The sequence below is a fragment of the Mytilus edulis genome, chromosome 1 (genome assembly GCF_963676685.1).
Source record: "Mytilus edulis chromosome 1, xbMytEdul2.2, whole genome shotgun sequence".
NCBI lineage: Eukaryota > Metazoa > Mollusca > Bivalvia > Mytilida > Mytilidae > Mytilus > Mytilus edulis.
Window position 1 is genome coordinate 27780398 of NC_092344.1, and position 17146 is coordinate 27797543.

Here is a 17146-nt window from a genome sequence, read left to right on the forward strand (position 1 = left end):
AAATGAAACTGGTGGGACAAATTTTGTGCATTTTACTTCAATAATGATCAAAGATGCTTAAATTTGACAAGAATTTGCCATTTGAATAAATTCTATTTTGTAAGAACACATCTCTATGAATAAACTTCTTGTTTGGCTGACTTGGCTTGATAAGCTAGTTTTTGCTCTTTTTACTATAAAATTGAGAATGGAAATATAGCTTACTAAGTAAAGAGATAATAATATAAGCAAGATTTTATTAACTGACCTTCATTTTCTTTTTTCATATGTTTTTTCCTACAGAATTTTCTTTGCAATGCTTTTTCTATTGCTATTTTTGTGCTTTTGTCCATCCATACAGTAGGCTATCAATAGTTTGTCAGATCTGTCAGAATTTTCCAAGACGTTTAGCTTTAAACGCAATAAAGAAGATCTTTGTTTGTTGTTTCACTTTTCCAATGTGTAAATTTTTACTATGCACATGACCCTGACACATATTTTGTTATACAAGTATCGTATGGAATTGTAAAAATCCACAACTTTTAATCAAAATTTCTTTTATGTCTTTAATAAAATCAGTATTTTAGAGCACTTTGAAACAGGTACAATGAAAAGAAGCTAAACTTTACTGTTTTGAAGTAGAAACGTAGCTAAAACCAGATGAAAATTGACATGGCTGGTGGTCACTAAAATTGATGTATAAAAGTAAAAAATGATGGCTTCAAAACAGTGTATAAATTTGAAATAGGTTTCCCGGTTTCATTTAAGATTATAACCGTTCTTTTATGTATTTGGATACGCAAACGTCAAATTAGGAAAAATCGATTTTTTTGGCGAACAAAAAAGATGGCTAATTTTTTTAGAACTGACAGGATAAAGGAATAGCAATTACAAGCTATTTTTTGTAATGTTTGTATGTCGTAAAGAAATTATATTGGTCACAAAACCTACAAATTTTAAAATTTAATTGTAATAAAAGCATGACAAGTTGCAAAAAATACTTTAAACGTCAATCTTTTAGCCGATTGATTTGGCGGACTTTTTGACGTTACGGACGACTGTAGCGCCACCTAATTAATTCCCCATGCTATTGTTGCTGATAAAGCTTGACGACAACGGACGTTTCCAAGGACTTGCTTTCCAACTGTATAGGTCATAGTATATAGTAAACTGTGTGACGGAACTGATTCAAACAAGAGGTCATAACTGCGAAACTTATATGTGATGCTTGATTTTTTTTTAAACAAACTTGTTACATTTGGTTGTCAAAGTTTTCAACAGACACTTGACATTCCTACATTTCATGTAAGATTCTACCTTGGAATATATCAGCAATATTTCATAGTTCAACCAGTTATTATCATCCACACATTTTGACAAAATATAATTGTATTAAACGTATAAAGTAAAAGGAACTATTGGATCTTAAACTTTATATCCACGACTCTGTACAAAAGCTTTATAGAGGAGGTAATGTTTTGATCAGGACCTTGACTAAACACATTACATTTTTATTTAATATTATAAACGGACGATGGCACATGTTATAGATTTAATGATGAGCTATGAAACTTTACTGTGCTTTTTTATCTTTATGTTTGCTATAAGATACAGTACGATTTGTGTTAATTACCTTGAAGCTCGGTCTTCTTATTAATATCTTACTTAAGAAATATGGTATGATTGCCAGTGAGACTAATGAGTACCGGGATTCAGGTGAAGAGGATATAATAAATCATACGCCTTTAGCAATGAAACAACATGCATTGTATAGTCGGTTTTAAAATGTTTTGACATAAATTAAAACTGTAAAATACTTCAAATAAGAAAACTAACTGCTCAATTAGTAACAAAGCATTCAGCCCTTCCCTAAGTCTCTTTTTAACACCATCAATTAAGATTATCTCGTTATTTTAAAGCTGTCGTTTTCATGATTTGTATAGCTGTTTATTGATATCAGTTGACGAGTTCAAAGACATTGTATGTAGAAAGACATCCCATTTCATCAAAAGGTTTTTAGCGCCGCTATAGCCATGAGATGCAAAAATGTTCTTCAAATGCAGAGGTTGTGTATAAGAATTAGTAAACCTTTTATCGTTTTGTAATTGAAGCTTCAGTTTCTCAGCCACTATTCCGAGATACACGTCATCTATATGAATGTACCGCACATATGGGAATTCCGCTTTAAGTAATTGAGCTATAGTCATCGACATGAGAATAGCTCCACCAGCTGGATAGGGCGGATAAAAATCATACGGATAGTCCTCTCGAGATATGTACCATTTCGAAGATTTATTTCTGTACGGCCTACCTTTTTTTATAATAACTCCGGCAAAGAGTTTCAATATGGAAGGATATGTTAATGTTTTTAAATACTCCTTTATGGTAAAAATATTTATAATAAAGTCATCATCTACGAAAAACAGAAACTTAGTATTCGCACAATTGTCTACAGCATACTGGTATGCCATTACTGTTTTGTTGATATTGTGATCGTAACTGTCAACAAAATTGCCCTGCAGAACATCTTTGTATATATTAGATTCTATAACAATCATATCATGAACAATACTATTATATCCTAGAAGATATATAACCTTTATCTGAGGATTTGATACATTCCCCCATGTTTTTCTGATAGACACGCGACGAGGAATGTTCCAAACATCTGATTTCACTAGCACTAATAGCATATCCGGTCCGTTTTGCACATCACAGACATTTGACGGTTTAAGAATGAATTCGATGTTGGTTGGGTTGACAGGTTGTTTGGAAATTGTTTCATTTATGTTTGTTTCGTTAAGAGTCTCTTCTGATTTGTTTTTCGGAGGGGTACAATGCATGTAATCAATATGAGTCAATTGTATGGTGCGTGACCACATAATAAAGTATAAAACACATAATAAGGACATAACTGCCATCATCAAACGTCTATATATTCGATTGGCAGAAAGCAAACTGCGGAGAAATAACATGATCCATCAATTCAAATCTCGTCAGCTCTCATATTTATCCTGCAAACGATGAAAAAAGATAAGAGGTATCTAAAGTAATAACACCATCAAACGTAACGTTCGTTGTTAAACACGATCGTTTTATCATGTTATATAAACCTGAGAATAATAAATTCAAAATATATACATTTCAGAAAAATGTATCATGCATATTAGAATTTACTATCATTAACACCTTGAACCTTGATTTCTTATTTTTGTTTTTATCAGTATTTTAAACACTTTTGTGACGTCATTCTATTGTTATACTCGTTCTTTATTTCAGTGATTGAACTATCATTTACCTGTAAGAAACCATTATGTTACCTTTAACTGTCCAATACTTATAGCCCTCCTCTTTCTTAAAAATATTGGACAGCTAAAGGTAGCATAACTGATTCTTACAGGTAAATGATAGTTCAATCACTGAAATAAAAAAAACTATCAATTCCCCCAAATGTATTCATCATGTGAACAAAAATACAACCAAAGAACAAATGACAATTATATAAACAACATTTTATTAAGTCACCTTCCAATACAATAATTTTGTCACTCATCAAAACGGTTTTTTGAGAATTGATTTTAACACTACCAATACTTATATCACAGCCATTTTTCTCATGTTTTGGGGTTGTCTCTTTTAGCACCAATTCAATTGGTTGATTATACTCGTTGTAAGTCTTGTTTTTGTTGCTTTTATGAATTTCTTTTTTCAAAATATTTATCCTCGTCCGTCTTTTGGTTATCAAAATAAACCTCTGGTGTTGCTCTTATTCTTCCTAACATCATTTTCAACTACAATTAAAATGAAAAAAAGCAATAAAGTAGTGCTTCTAACGATTGATAGATCATGCTGCAATACAAGGACCATAAACAACCTAAACCTTATCCTGTGTACAAAGTTCGAATCTAAAACTTGCTTCATGAACTAGGAGACTACAATAGTTTTTATAATTTTTAGGTTTCGGCATTGATTTACAAGTTGTTATTTTGATATTATTGCTTAAACATGAATATATGCAACACTTCGCTTATGAACGATGAGGAATATCGGAAGCAGAATAAAGGAACACGTTACCGCATGTTATCTGTCAAACAAATCAATCGTGTGTTCGATTCGCACTTTGTTCGTAATGTTTTTTTAATGAAAGAAAAAAAGAAAGATTTATTTTTCCCAAGGAAATCGAGAGACAAATATATGTTTCGGTAGCATTAAAAAAACACTAGAGACATCAATACACAAATAAACGAAAACAGAGTGACACAACCTTACAGAAAGAAAAAAAAAGGAAAGGGTGGGGGTGGGGGGGGGGGGTATTCAGGTGGTACCGTTTGGGTAAACAATAACAGTCTCTTGAAAATTCAGATGAACAAAAAAAGAATATAACTGATTGCACATCGTTATCTTTTCATTTGTTCATATTAATTATATATTTGAATTAAAATCGACTGCGGTGCACTCGATATGGTTCAACGTGAACCTGTCTTCATATGCTATTCTTTTTTTCTCATTCACCCAGTAATAAATAAAACCCGAGAAGAAACAAGAAACTAATTGGAGAGGACTTCATTTTGAAATATAATATATATAAAACTTGCCATTATTAGCTGCTATAACTATATCCTCTTTGTAATCCACACTGAAATCGAATATATCTAAATAGATTCTGAATACACATTTGGTTTTAAATCCAAAGTTTGAAACAATACAATCACTAATAACTTTCGTCGTCTTTTGCATTAAGGATATACTTCCATCACTTTATCCATTTTGAAACACAAAACGCATGTAAAGGTATTCACGGAAAATATGAGTAGTCCTTGCGCACGCAAAAATCATGACACGCATATCCTGTGTCTTATTCTTAATGTAGCAATACATGTTGTTTACCTTCATCTGTACTTTCTTTTTGGTCGGGTTGTTGTCTCTTTGACACATTCCCCATTTCCATTCTCAATTTTATTTCTTTTTGTTTATTGTTTAAGTTGAGCTCCTGTTTAAAGGGGCCAACATGTAGGGTATATTTTAATGTAAAGAAAGTTTATTCACAAAACAATTTTCACACTTGATGAAAATAAATCTTTGTTCATTTTTTCTTTTTTGTTTTACCCTTTTCTACGTGTTAAACAATGTTTTAAGTAAGATATAAGCCCCTAACAGTCAATTCTGTATAATATTGAACAGGTCTTCTGCCTGCGGCCTCAGACCTGTCCAATATTTTACAGAATGGACTGTTATCGGCTTATATCCTTTACGTAACAAAGATCAACATCTTTATAATATCTATCAAAGACGCTTTTTAGCATTTAGTAATTAACTAAAGGTAAATTATTGAAGGAAAGTGTAACAGTTACTAAAAAAAAACAATAATGGTAATTGTAAAAAATTGTTTTTAGAATTTACCTGTTGTGGTTAATTAAATAGTTGTTATTGAACTTTAATCTCTTTTCTGCAGAACTTAAATATGTGATCAATAGATTATAATATGACTTTTCCATATAATCCCTGGTGTCATCCCTCGACCGATATAGGATTCGGCATAAGCCTCGGGCTGTTATATAAGTCTCGGATTGATACCAGGGCTGTATAGAAAAAGGCATTTTGTAATCGATAATTATTAAATGGTTAAAGCAAATCAGCCCTAATACGGATACATTAGCGTATACAATACTGATGAGGTTGCCGTGTCGATATAAGGTAGCAAAATACTGTTAGGAGTGGAATTGATGCGACTGTCATACAATCGATAGGTTTAGCTAGCTATCAAGTCAGATTCAATCCACCATTTTCCACATCAGAAAATGCCTGTCCCAAGTAAGAATATGACAGTTGTTATCCATTCGTTTGATGTGTTTGAGCTTTTGATTTTGCCATTTGATTAGGAACTTTCCTTTTTGAATGTTCCTCGGAGTTCAGTATTTTTGTGGTTTTACATTTTTTCAAATTTTAGGCCCTGATGATTTTTCAAATATCAAAGTTATTGTGCATTACAATTCATTTTAAGAAAGCTGATAGATAAAAAAAAGATGTGGTTTGAGTGCCTATCAGACAAATTAATTACTAATTTAGCTTTTAAGGTGGTATGCGAGTATAAATTAAAAATGATAGTATTTGTTCATACTTTGCCAAAAACGTATATATATTGATATTTGATCAAATATATTATAAAAATGATCAGTCACCGAGCATTTTCTCAACCTACAGGTTTAGACAAAATAACACATAAACATCATTATGTGATTAGAAGCTAAACTCAGTGATATAATTGTAAAATAAAATACAAGAAGATAGCTTTTAGAAAATACTTTGAGTATATCAAAAGAAAAGATAAAGTCAACGTACGTTTTATACTGCTAAAATACAAAATAGCAAAATTCCATGTAAATTCCTTCAGAAAATGCAGAACCTTCACTTAAAATGCAAATTTAGAAACATTTAAAATCAGGCAAAAAATAATCTACACTTGTAAAAATATAATAAATATTCATAAGTTGTAAAGTAATTTTATAATTATAGATTTTTTATAGATTTTGTTTGGCATGTCATTTTTCACAAAATAAATAGCCTCAAAATCTTCTTTTTGTCAACATTGAAACCATTCCGAAGCAATCGAAATATATAACTTCGTGAAGTGGTTATGTTGGACATCCGTAGTATATACTGACGTCATATTGTTTTGATCCCAAAGAAGATGCAATATTTCATATCACCAAGTATTACCTATTTACATATCCGACTCCATAAAATTGGCTTTGTACAATATCCGTTAACCTAACGCCACTCTGCGTCGCTAGGTTAACTCAATTTGCGACAGTAACATATACGTTTTACGAATGCAACGCTTAACATACAATACAGTAATCTCCTTATTCTTTAAAAACAAACACTTACGTTATGACGAAATAAAACCCTTACTTTAGATTCATTCGATTTGTTTGTCAGAGCTTACGTGGTTTTGGTGTTTCACGTTAAAAAAAGTAAGCATGCATTGGTATGAAGCTGACTTTACAAGAACGTTATACTAAAATACAAAATAGTGAAAATAATCAAGATAAATGCTTTGCTTCATTGAGTTTTTAGTATTTAATAGACAGACGAATACAGCGATATTTTAAATCTAATTTTTATTGTGTAACTGTGTTTTTATTGTATATGTACGTTGCAATTTTTTCCGCATTTAATACGGATATCTGTAAAAAAAATTTGCAATGGAAGTATAATGATGGAAAATTGTATGTTGCAAAAGTAAAATAAAATAAAGTAAACTTTCATAAATAAACTAATAAATAAAATAAAATGGAATTATATTGCATTGCTTAAGCTCTAAGACAAAGTAGGTGACGTAAGATTAAGTTATAAATAGTTTCGTCTTTTTGTAAATAATATAGTTAATCTCATTTCTAGAGTTCTTTTGATCATAGCTATTAATCTGACGTTGAGAAATAAATTAAATAAACTATCATCTTTTAAAAGAATAAAAATGTTTGTATTTTGCCGTAGGAAAATAACCCTAAAAGTATTTCTAAGTTAAAAACAAAGTTTACTATTTAAATAAAGATCAAATATCACACTTCAATGTAGATAGCTGTTTGGAATAAATAATTGAAACATGATTGTATTTTATTCACCAGCACCAGGCCTCGAAAGGAGAAAGTGTCCGAGATGAGGGACACGCCAGAAGAAGGTATTACATAGACCTGAATATGAGCTAGTTAGCATTCCCCAGATTCTCCGAAAGAAGCTAAAACCCCCGTATAGATAAAAGCGAGTCAGAGTAGTCCCCAAGTGAAAGATGTCAGCCCCCGATATTCAAGTTTACTAACGTTTTGGAGGGAAAGGGGAGACAACCTAACTGAGCAGCGATCCTTCCCCCTTTTCCTGCATTACAGAAGTACAAAGAGTTATGGCTTAAAATATATTTTTAAGCTTCCAGTAAAAATGAATCAGAAAAAGGCAATTCATCATAAATCCATGTGTATCAAACCAAAATGATGTAATAGCCACAGGGGCCGTATGCATAAAACATCTTAACTTAAGTATTCCTTAAACTTAGATTTCACTAAGAATTTCCTTAGTTAAGTAAAATTCTTAAGTGGTATGCATAAACTTCCTTAAGTCTTCACTTAACTAAGGAATGCTTAAATCGGAACCTTTCTCTAATTACCGTATGATATATACTAGCTCATCACATGTACTCATCCGTGTACAAGTTTGTTATGATTATTTAAATTTAGTGATCATGCATGCTTTTATTTTAAAGAGCTAGGGTTAAATTGATATTGGTATACATGTAAAACAATTAAATAGAACGTAACATAGTATAATGATGAACAATTGGCGCAGATAAGACAACGCTTTTTAAGGTTGATGTTTTGACGGATGAGCATTGGAGGAAAATATTTCGGTAATCCAAGACTTTCCTCTTCTTAATCTTTAATCATCTTTTAATAGGTGTAATATTTTCTGGATACAACAATATGTTTTAAACTCTAACAAAACATGATCAAGGTTTCAGTGGCGTAGCACAAGACTAAAGGTAGCATTGTAAGCAAATCATTTTACAAAACAAACCATTATACACTTTTTTCAATAAAATGTTTACTAATAGTTCAGCTTATTATGCGCTGACATCTCCCTTTCCAGACCCTTGCTTACATTTGCTTATGGTTTGAAAAAAATCTATTTTGATGTGAAATTAACATTTTTATCACTTCCCTTTTACAACAAAAAAGGGGAGGGTAGAATTTTTTTTCCAGGAATCCATATACAAACTAGGGCATTTTTCAAAAGTCCTACAATCTTTACTAAACCAAATTATTACAGTAAGTATATTCTCAACATATTAACGTACTTAGCAATATTTTCGATACCGCAATATATCTCATTGAATATATAAGGAAATATAAAAAGATAATTTGATACGAATAAGCCGGGTATAAATAACTTATATGATCTTATATAAATTTCGAATTCCATGGGGGTGTAGGAGTGTGGACTCCTGACTGCTGTAACAGTGGTTCCATAAACAATCAACTTATTGGTTAAACAAAATGGAGGTCCATATCCACACCCCCCTTTTTTTATGAAAGAAAATCCACCCCTGGGTAGGTCTTAAAACTTTTTGATTTTGTCCCTGTAAAGTGAAAAAAAATAGGGTATGCCCTACATCTTTGAAATAAAACTAAATTGAAAATTCAAATGACCCCCTCCCCCCCCCCAAAAAAAAAAACCAAACAAACAAAAAACAAACAAACCCACAAACACATGATATAAAAAATGTGGCTTTGCATGCCCTCTCTTCATTTCTTAATTCTGTTTTAACTTACGGTTACAAATGATCCCCTAGCGGTGTATTTAAAAAAGATTTAAAACATGCACGTACAGAGTAAACAAAAGAAAAATAGAACCATGAATTACATGAGTATAAAAACTGAGTACTTTGCGGTATACACACGAGATATGGGAAATTGTATATAACTACCCACTGTTATCTCTTGATTTGTTGATTATACGTGATTTGAAGAAAATTACGATGATCGTTAATATTTAGCAATACATGAACGAATAATTAGTATTTTATTACTGATATAGTTATTAATCAATTTAATTGTAGGTAACCTATTAATGTTCTGTAAAAAACGCATACTTTCGATTGATTTTTAACTATTTTTGAAAATTTAAGGAAGCTCTATATAGGTACCTTAGACTTAAGTGTTATCTTAGGCGTTTCTTTAGTATAAGGCGTTTTATGCATACCACTTAGGTTTTGTGGGCGTGACTTAAAACAACTAAGATTTTACTTAGGAAATACTTAGTTTAAGATTTTTTATGCATACCACTTAGATAAAAACGGCGGAGTTTCCTTAACTTAAGTGATTACTAAGGAAAATCTTAACTTAGTAGCTTTATGCATACGGGCCCTGCCAGTTCTAGTTGAAACGGTACATATGTGTTTACAAACTGTTACATCAGAAGTCATTGAATATGTGGTTGAGAAATTTCTAATCGTCCAGAAAAAAACTTTGTCAGTGCAGTTTTAAGATACAAAATGTAATATCGGTAAAGTTTCATTAGCATGTGTGGCCTGCAATTATCAATGATCATTCGATTACAAATTTTGAGTACATGTGTATCAAACAAAAATGGTGTAATAGCCAGTTCTAGTTGATACGGTACATTTGTGTGTACAAAATGTTACATCAAAAGTAACTGGATATATGGTTGAGAAGTTCTTAATCATCAAGAATAAAACTTTGTCTAAAATGACAGTGCAGTTTTATGATAATATCGGTAAAGTTTCCTTAGCATGTGTGGCCTGCAGTTATCAATGATCTTTCAATTACTCCAGCGTTTCAATTAATTGCTTAGTTGAAAAATTCCGCATAGATTGTCATCTTCTATGTTCCTTTGACAAGGCGTCAACATTAGTAGTTTTTACTTGAAACTGCACGTATTAATTCTTTTCTTTATCTGATAATTGTTCAGCTCATTTCTCAATTCACTGGTGGTAAGCGGATGATCGTAACGTAAAGTTACGTTAATAGCCGAAAATGGGAGACAACTCTAGAGATAAGTTTTTCTTTTCCGATTTTCGTGCAGTAAAAGGTTCATTTGAGCCAAACCGCTTGTCTCATACACACTATTCGTGAGTGCGTTGATTTTGAAACAAAATTTGATACATAAAATCATTCCAATTTACGTAAAATAGTCATTCAAAATTTCGAGCACGATGGTCGTAACTTTAAATATGTGATGGTCAACTATAGTATTTTGGATGATGGTCGTAACCGACACAAGATGGTCGTAACCGACACAAGATGGTCGTAACTTTTGAAAGATGATCATAACTCGAGTATTTAGACGAACTTTTATTTCAAATTTTAAAAGTACTGTGCACATAATCATATTAATAAACTCGGATGTCATATATGGTTTACTACACACAATATTATTTGTTACTCTGATAATGTACGCAGAAATTAAGTTAAAGAATTATAAAACATACACAGTTCTGATGTATTCCACACGCCAATCATTTAGAAGTTACAACTGATCAACTCGCAGTAAGCTCAATAGTATGTTAGAGTTGAGTATTAATTTATTTTTTACTGTATTTTAAGGCATACAATTGTCTAATACACGTGTATTTCCTTAGATTTGTTTTTAGATTTTTTTTTATCTACGACTTTTTATTATTTGCAATCATATGTCGGTAGATGAAATTATTGAACGTACAATTTTCAACAATCATCTTGAACTTGTAATAAACTATTGCAGTTCTTATAAACCATTGGCCTTCAAATACCCGGCTTTAGGTCGTTCCTGATGAAGGTAAATTCAAAAATGCGCTTCGGAGTCCTGCCGTTTTGAACGTGTTGTTTTTATTTTTCATCGATTGCATGACGATCATATATTGCAGTATTTAATTGTTATTAGTTCTAAGTGTTGGTACGGAATGAAAACTGAATCTATGGTGTCACAATGAACATTGTGTTAACCTCGAAAATAGGAATATTGTTGATATATATTTTACACTGCTACACGCGCGGAATTTAGGAGTAAGATCAAATATAAGTAGCTTGGAACCAGGATAATATTACCAGGTAGAACTTAATGTACTGCGGAAACTTTTACATACATATGCAGGTTGAAAATAATGTTTATGTTATATGTTTATATTGTATGAATATATTCTGCTTTAAAAGACCAGCACGCTGAGTTGAATCATAAAGTGTTATCTTTTAAAATTATCCTGGCTAAAAGCTACTCATACATGTATTTGATCTCATTCTTAAGTTCAGTGTGAATAGCTGATAGCAGTATAGAATACATATCAACAACCTCCTACGTTCGCAGCTAACACAACGTTCATTGCGACCCCATGGATTCATTATTCCAATTCATGCTAGGAAATCCTCGCTCAAAGCTCATGTGGACCTCCTATGGCACCTATCAGTAGTTAACAATTTGATTTCATTCAATAAATTTATTTATGACCTGCATGCACGTGTCGCTTAGAACACGGCTATGATATTAATCATGCGTGTTATTTGCTCTATAGTATTTTTCAACGTATGTTCTTTAATTCAAGTATACGAACCCGCAAAATAATTTTTAAAAAAAATCAGGATACTGTTATTTCATGTGAAGTCCAATTTATTAAACACGCCTTTTTTAAAATCATTTATTTTGTAGTTAAAATTGATTTGATACATTTCTATCTTTTTTATTCTTAACTAAGAATGATCATAACTGAGCTGTGTTTCTTGTTTTAAAATGAATTTTCCTCTTTTGAGAAATTTCAACGCACTGACGATTATTATGTCAGAGACAAGCGGTTTGGCTCAAATAAACCTTTTACTGCACGAAATTCGTAAAAGAAAAACTGACCTTCAGAGTTGTCTCCCATTTTCGGCTAACCGTAACTTTACGTTACGACCATCGCTTAAAAGGGGGTACCCAACACTATACCCCAAAAAAATCCTGTCGTTTAATTTTTCTTATTTTTTTTTCATTGATAAACTAGGCCAACCTAAACATCTTGTAAAAATTTTAAAAGATTTGAACCATACGTTTAACAGATTTGGCAACTCAAACATGGCATCTTTTACATACCAGTATCGGCCAAAATTGAAAGTTTCTGAAATATGGGTATAGGGTTAAATATTTTAAATTTTTTTAAATTAAATCCTAAATTGACAATAGCATGGCTAAAAATGATAGCTTAGGTGAATATTAGGTCATTTATACCCTTTTCTTGTAAGTTTTTTATTCCGGATTTAAAATTTTGCCCGAATTTTAAAAGGGGGTATCAGAATCAGCCCCGAAAAGTGAATGCTGTGCTTCTAGTATTTGAAGAAGGAAATTTTTTTTGAAAAAAAATGTGTCGTTTAATTTTTTTAAAAAACTAAGCATTTGGAATGCAATACTAGTCGGTCGTTCTTGCAAAATCTTTTTAAAATTTATCCGTTAGATTTTTTGGTATTTAAGTTTAAAATACGCCCCACCCTCAAATTGATTCATTAAATAAGAGCAAAATCTATTCAAAAAGTGCATAATGGCCATATTTTTTTTTCGTCTTTTGAACTAGGCCTTATATGTTTTGCATGTGGATGTATCATCACGGGGTTGAGTGTCTTGCATCATGATGACCTTTTTGTGACCTTCAAATGTGACCTCAAGGTGAAAAACGCAACCATGTAGGCCATAACTTCTTCGCCTTTTGACCTAGGCCTTACATCTTTTGCATGTGGATGTATCATAATGAGGTGGTGTGCCTTCTTAAAATTTTGAACTTCATGTGACCTTGAACTTTGACCTCGAGGATGATAATTGTGTTTTTTGATAAGTAACACTTGTACGGGCCATGACTTTTATGTAGTTATGAATTCATGTTTATTTTAAAAAATCATATTACACAAGCTTCAATTGACCATACAACAATATTGTCACATTTTATGACATGTCAACCCAATCCATGCACAGGGAATACATAATGGACATGTAGTCACATAAAATTGTTTGAAAAAGGAATAGTTTCTTTTGAAGTGCAATGTACATACTTAACTACTCAACAGACAGCAAAGTGAAACTTCCTAGGAATCAAACAGAAGGAGGAGTTATGCCGAATAACTATATACCAATAATGGGACGGACGAAAGGACAGACGGACAGGGGTAAAACAATACCCCCCACCCCCCAAAAAAAGGATGTAACTGATTTTTGATTTGAGATGTACGAGCTGTTGAAATTAAAAGCATGACACGCCAAAAATACATATGATACATAGGGAGAAGCTTTAAGATTGGCAGTTGCTTTACATGATCAAGATTTTCACTTTATTGGTCCACAGATTCAAAAATATACCACTCAAAATTTAAGAACAAAACTATTCGTGCAAAGAACCACGGTTCATGAGAGATGAAATAGAGCTGACTGTGCAAAATCCTTATACTGTGAAATCTAGTTCGTTAAACATAGAACTTTTTTAGTATTTCTGCAGAGGTTATGAAAATTAAATACAATTGTTTGCAGTAAAAAATAAGCACGGCAGTAACAAGTTTCACATTATTTTTTGGGCCCCTTATTATTATAGAGAATAATTACTATATTCAGTAATAATCTTGAACTGAAACTTGAGAAGAAACATTTTCACTTGTCACTTGCAAAAACACCACACTTTCTTTTTTATATTTATTTCAAAATTGCATTTGATTTAAAAATTCGGAAAGATACACAAACATGACAAAAGCACAACAAAAGAAAAATAACAAATTTTGCTATCCCTTCGAAATTTAAATTTGATAAAGCAAAAATAACATGTTCTATTTATATCATACATATATGTAGTTTCAGTTTTAACCATGATTCTAAATATAGACTTTACTTTCCCTGAAATTGCGGACGGAACAGAAGACACCCGTCTATTTTCTACACCTGTCAGGATAAAGGTTGAAAAAAGATACTAGAAAGATGTAGTATTTTTTTTATTCAGATGAAAGTGAGAGTGCATAAAAATGTGTAGTGTTTTGTGGACTAAATCGGATGTTTTTTTCTCTTCTTTTAGTCGTTGTTCCGTGACATGTAATTAATCATGTTAATGTACTGGTGGTTGATTATCCCCCTCGGTATCTTCTAACTTTTTACATGAATATAAATCATGTAATAAAATATTCAATTGCACTTTTTTAAAATTATGCCAGAAATTTTAAAATTAAAAATTATTCATAACCTATTTTACATTACTACTTGTATTACTAAGCCCAAAGTGTATTTCATTAAAAACTACAGGTATGGTTAAAAAATAAGTATTGTGGAGTCAATTCAGTTTTGATTTAATTTTAATCAATTTGGTACGAAGATCTACGAACAGAAGCATTGTATAATTGTCCATGGTTTATTTACTTATTTTGTTAAAATTGTATTGTCAGCACGGGGGGCGGGGCTAACTTCCTATTATTGGGTATACGGGGATGTGCCAAAAATATGGGTCATAATTTTGCGAGATTTTATATAAAAATGGGCCTCCTTTTTAATGACATCCTATATTAAAATGCATTTACGTTTGATAACTTTATATTGATTTGGGGTATGATCTACATATCATATATAAATATGCTATTGAGAATCTTACACTATTAATTAATGGTCAATTATTATATTGAATTAAATCAATTCATTTGGAAGTTCACCTTTCAAATAAGTTTCCAAATGTGCACCAAACAATGTCAATTCATATATAAAAACTTAAGGGTAGCTGGTATATTTATGAATTATGAGTGATGATGAGTTAGTGCTTATATAAGCATGGGTCATATTTTATATATTGTATATAAGTATAGGTCATTTTTTTTTCTTCTTAAATATTTATATAACTAAAGGTACAGAATTTCAGTGAATGTTATATTAAAATGGATACGTTTTTTGAGGCAAAAATGGCACACCCCTACCAAAAAAATATCGAAGTTACCCCCCCCCCCCCCCCCATGATTGTCAGAGGGAACTACCATTTGAGGAGGGGGGCTTGGATGAAATTTGAAAAAAAGGCAAGACAGCTAGGCTTTTGAGCAAACAAAGGCAGGAACAGTAATTTGGCATAACAAGCAGATTACAATTTATGTAAACAATATCAGGATAAACTAATGAAAATTGAAGGTCCCTAAGGAATGAAAAATAAAAATGCAGGAAAATGATGTCAGATAAGGGAGGGTAGGAGGGGTCCTGATCCAAAAATCCAGGGCTTAAAAACACAAAATCCCGAGTTTAAATAAATTTAAATTCCGACGTCCTGAAATTCGAAAAAAACAATTCCCGGATACCGAAATCCTGAGCTTAAAAAAATATCCCGGTACCATCCTCCCTCCCCCAATGATTACAACTAGAAAAATGCAGGACACAATTCTAGCCCCCCCCCCCCCTCTTCCCCCATACAATCAAATGGTAGCATCCTTAGAGTTTTGACTTTTTGTACTTTATTTCATTTTATGTAAGACCTAGGCATTGGCAAGTAAAAAACGAAAACAGTTATCATGGTCCTTTGACCTTTCTGTTTCCCTCCTTTTCTAACATCCTGGTTTTCTGTTGGTAAATTTATTTCACTCTGAAATCTCCCTATTATGTCTCTTTAAAGATTCATTCATGGAAAATGAGTAACTTTAAATGGATTAAAAGATTAAATGAATAACAATAGGTGTACAGCTGCTCCTAGCAATAATGTAAACATTCTAATGATGATCTTTTAAAAGCTTGCATATTGCACATGATTTTAAAACGTAGCAATGAATCAGACCATGAGTAAGAGTTATCTTTTCTCAGGTGTTCTGTACCCCCTTGGAACTGTCTTATAGTGTAAATATTTAATGTATTTTGTCGCTTTACCTTTACGTCCTGTCATTTCTTCTTTATGTTATGTGCAGATGCCTTTATTTCCTGACGCTGCATCTCTGTGTCATGTAAAATTAGTAATTTGTTTGATCAAACAACTGCAATTGTATGATATGTCATTGCTAAACTTTGTTGTGTAAAATAGGCAATACATTATGCTGTAACTACTATAATATATTATGTAAATACTTCCAGATTTTATGATCAAACACCTTTACATTCTTTCATATTTTCTCTATGGTGTGTCTATTCTTCCTTTACGTAAGTCGGTTAATAATTGCGTCCTGTCTCAAGTGTTATTGTTATGTCAAATGTTCTAAACATTTTGTTTTAATGTCCTTTCAAGCTTTGTTCTATGTAAATCTCATGATATTATAGTCTTTTAGCGTTATGTTGTGTTTATACATTTGTATCTCCAGTGAAAAACACAATACATCATGGTATAATTCCTATGCGTTTTGCCGTCCAGTTGATACTTTCTGTGACCATTCATTATGTCATGTGCAAATTCCTTTTACATTATGTTCAGACAACTTGTACGTTTTATGCAAACTTCGTTTACATTATGTGCAAACATCGTTCACCCTATGTGCAAACATCGTTTACTTTATGTGCAAACACCTATTACGTTATGTGCAAATACCATGTAAGTTATGTGCAAATGCCTATTACATATTGTCCAAACATCTATTACGTTATGTGCAAACACCTATTACGTTATGTCCAAACACCTATTACGTAATGTGCAAACACATTTTCTAAAAGACCTTTTCAACATCTCTCAACA

General features: G+C 31.8%; 1 protein-coding gene across 1 annotated transcript; it reads right to left on the reverse strand.

Annotated features, from left to right (window-relative positions):
- Positions 1 to 1409: 1409 nt before the first annotated feature.
- Positions 1410 to 2986, reverse strand: LOC139519325 (beta-1,3-galactosyltransferase brn-like). Its single transcript, XM_071311317.1, has one exon. The coding sequence runs from the start codon at positions 2952 to 2954 to the stop codon at positions 1908 to 1910; it is 1047 nt and encodes a 348-aa protein (XP_071167418.1). The 5' UTR covers positions 2955 to 2986; the 3' UTR covers positions 1410 to 1907.
- Positions 2987 to 17146: the final 14160 nt, after the last annotated feature.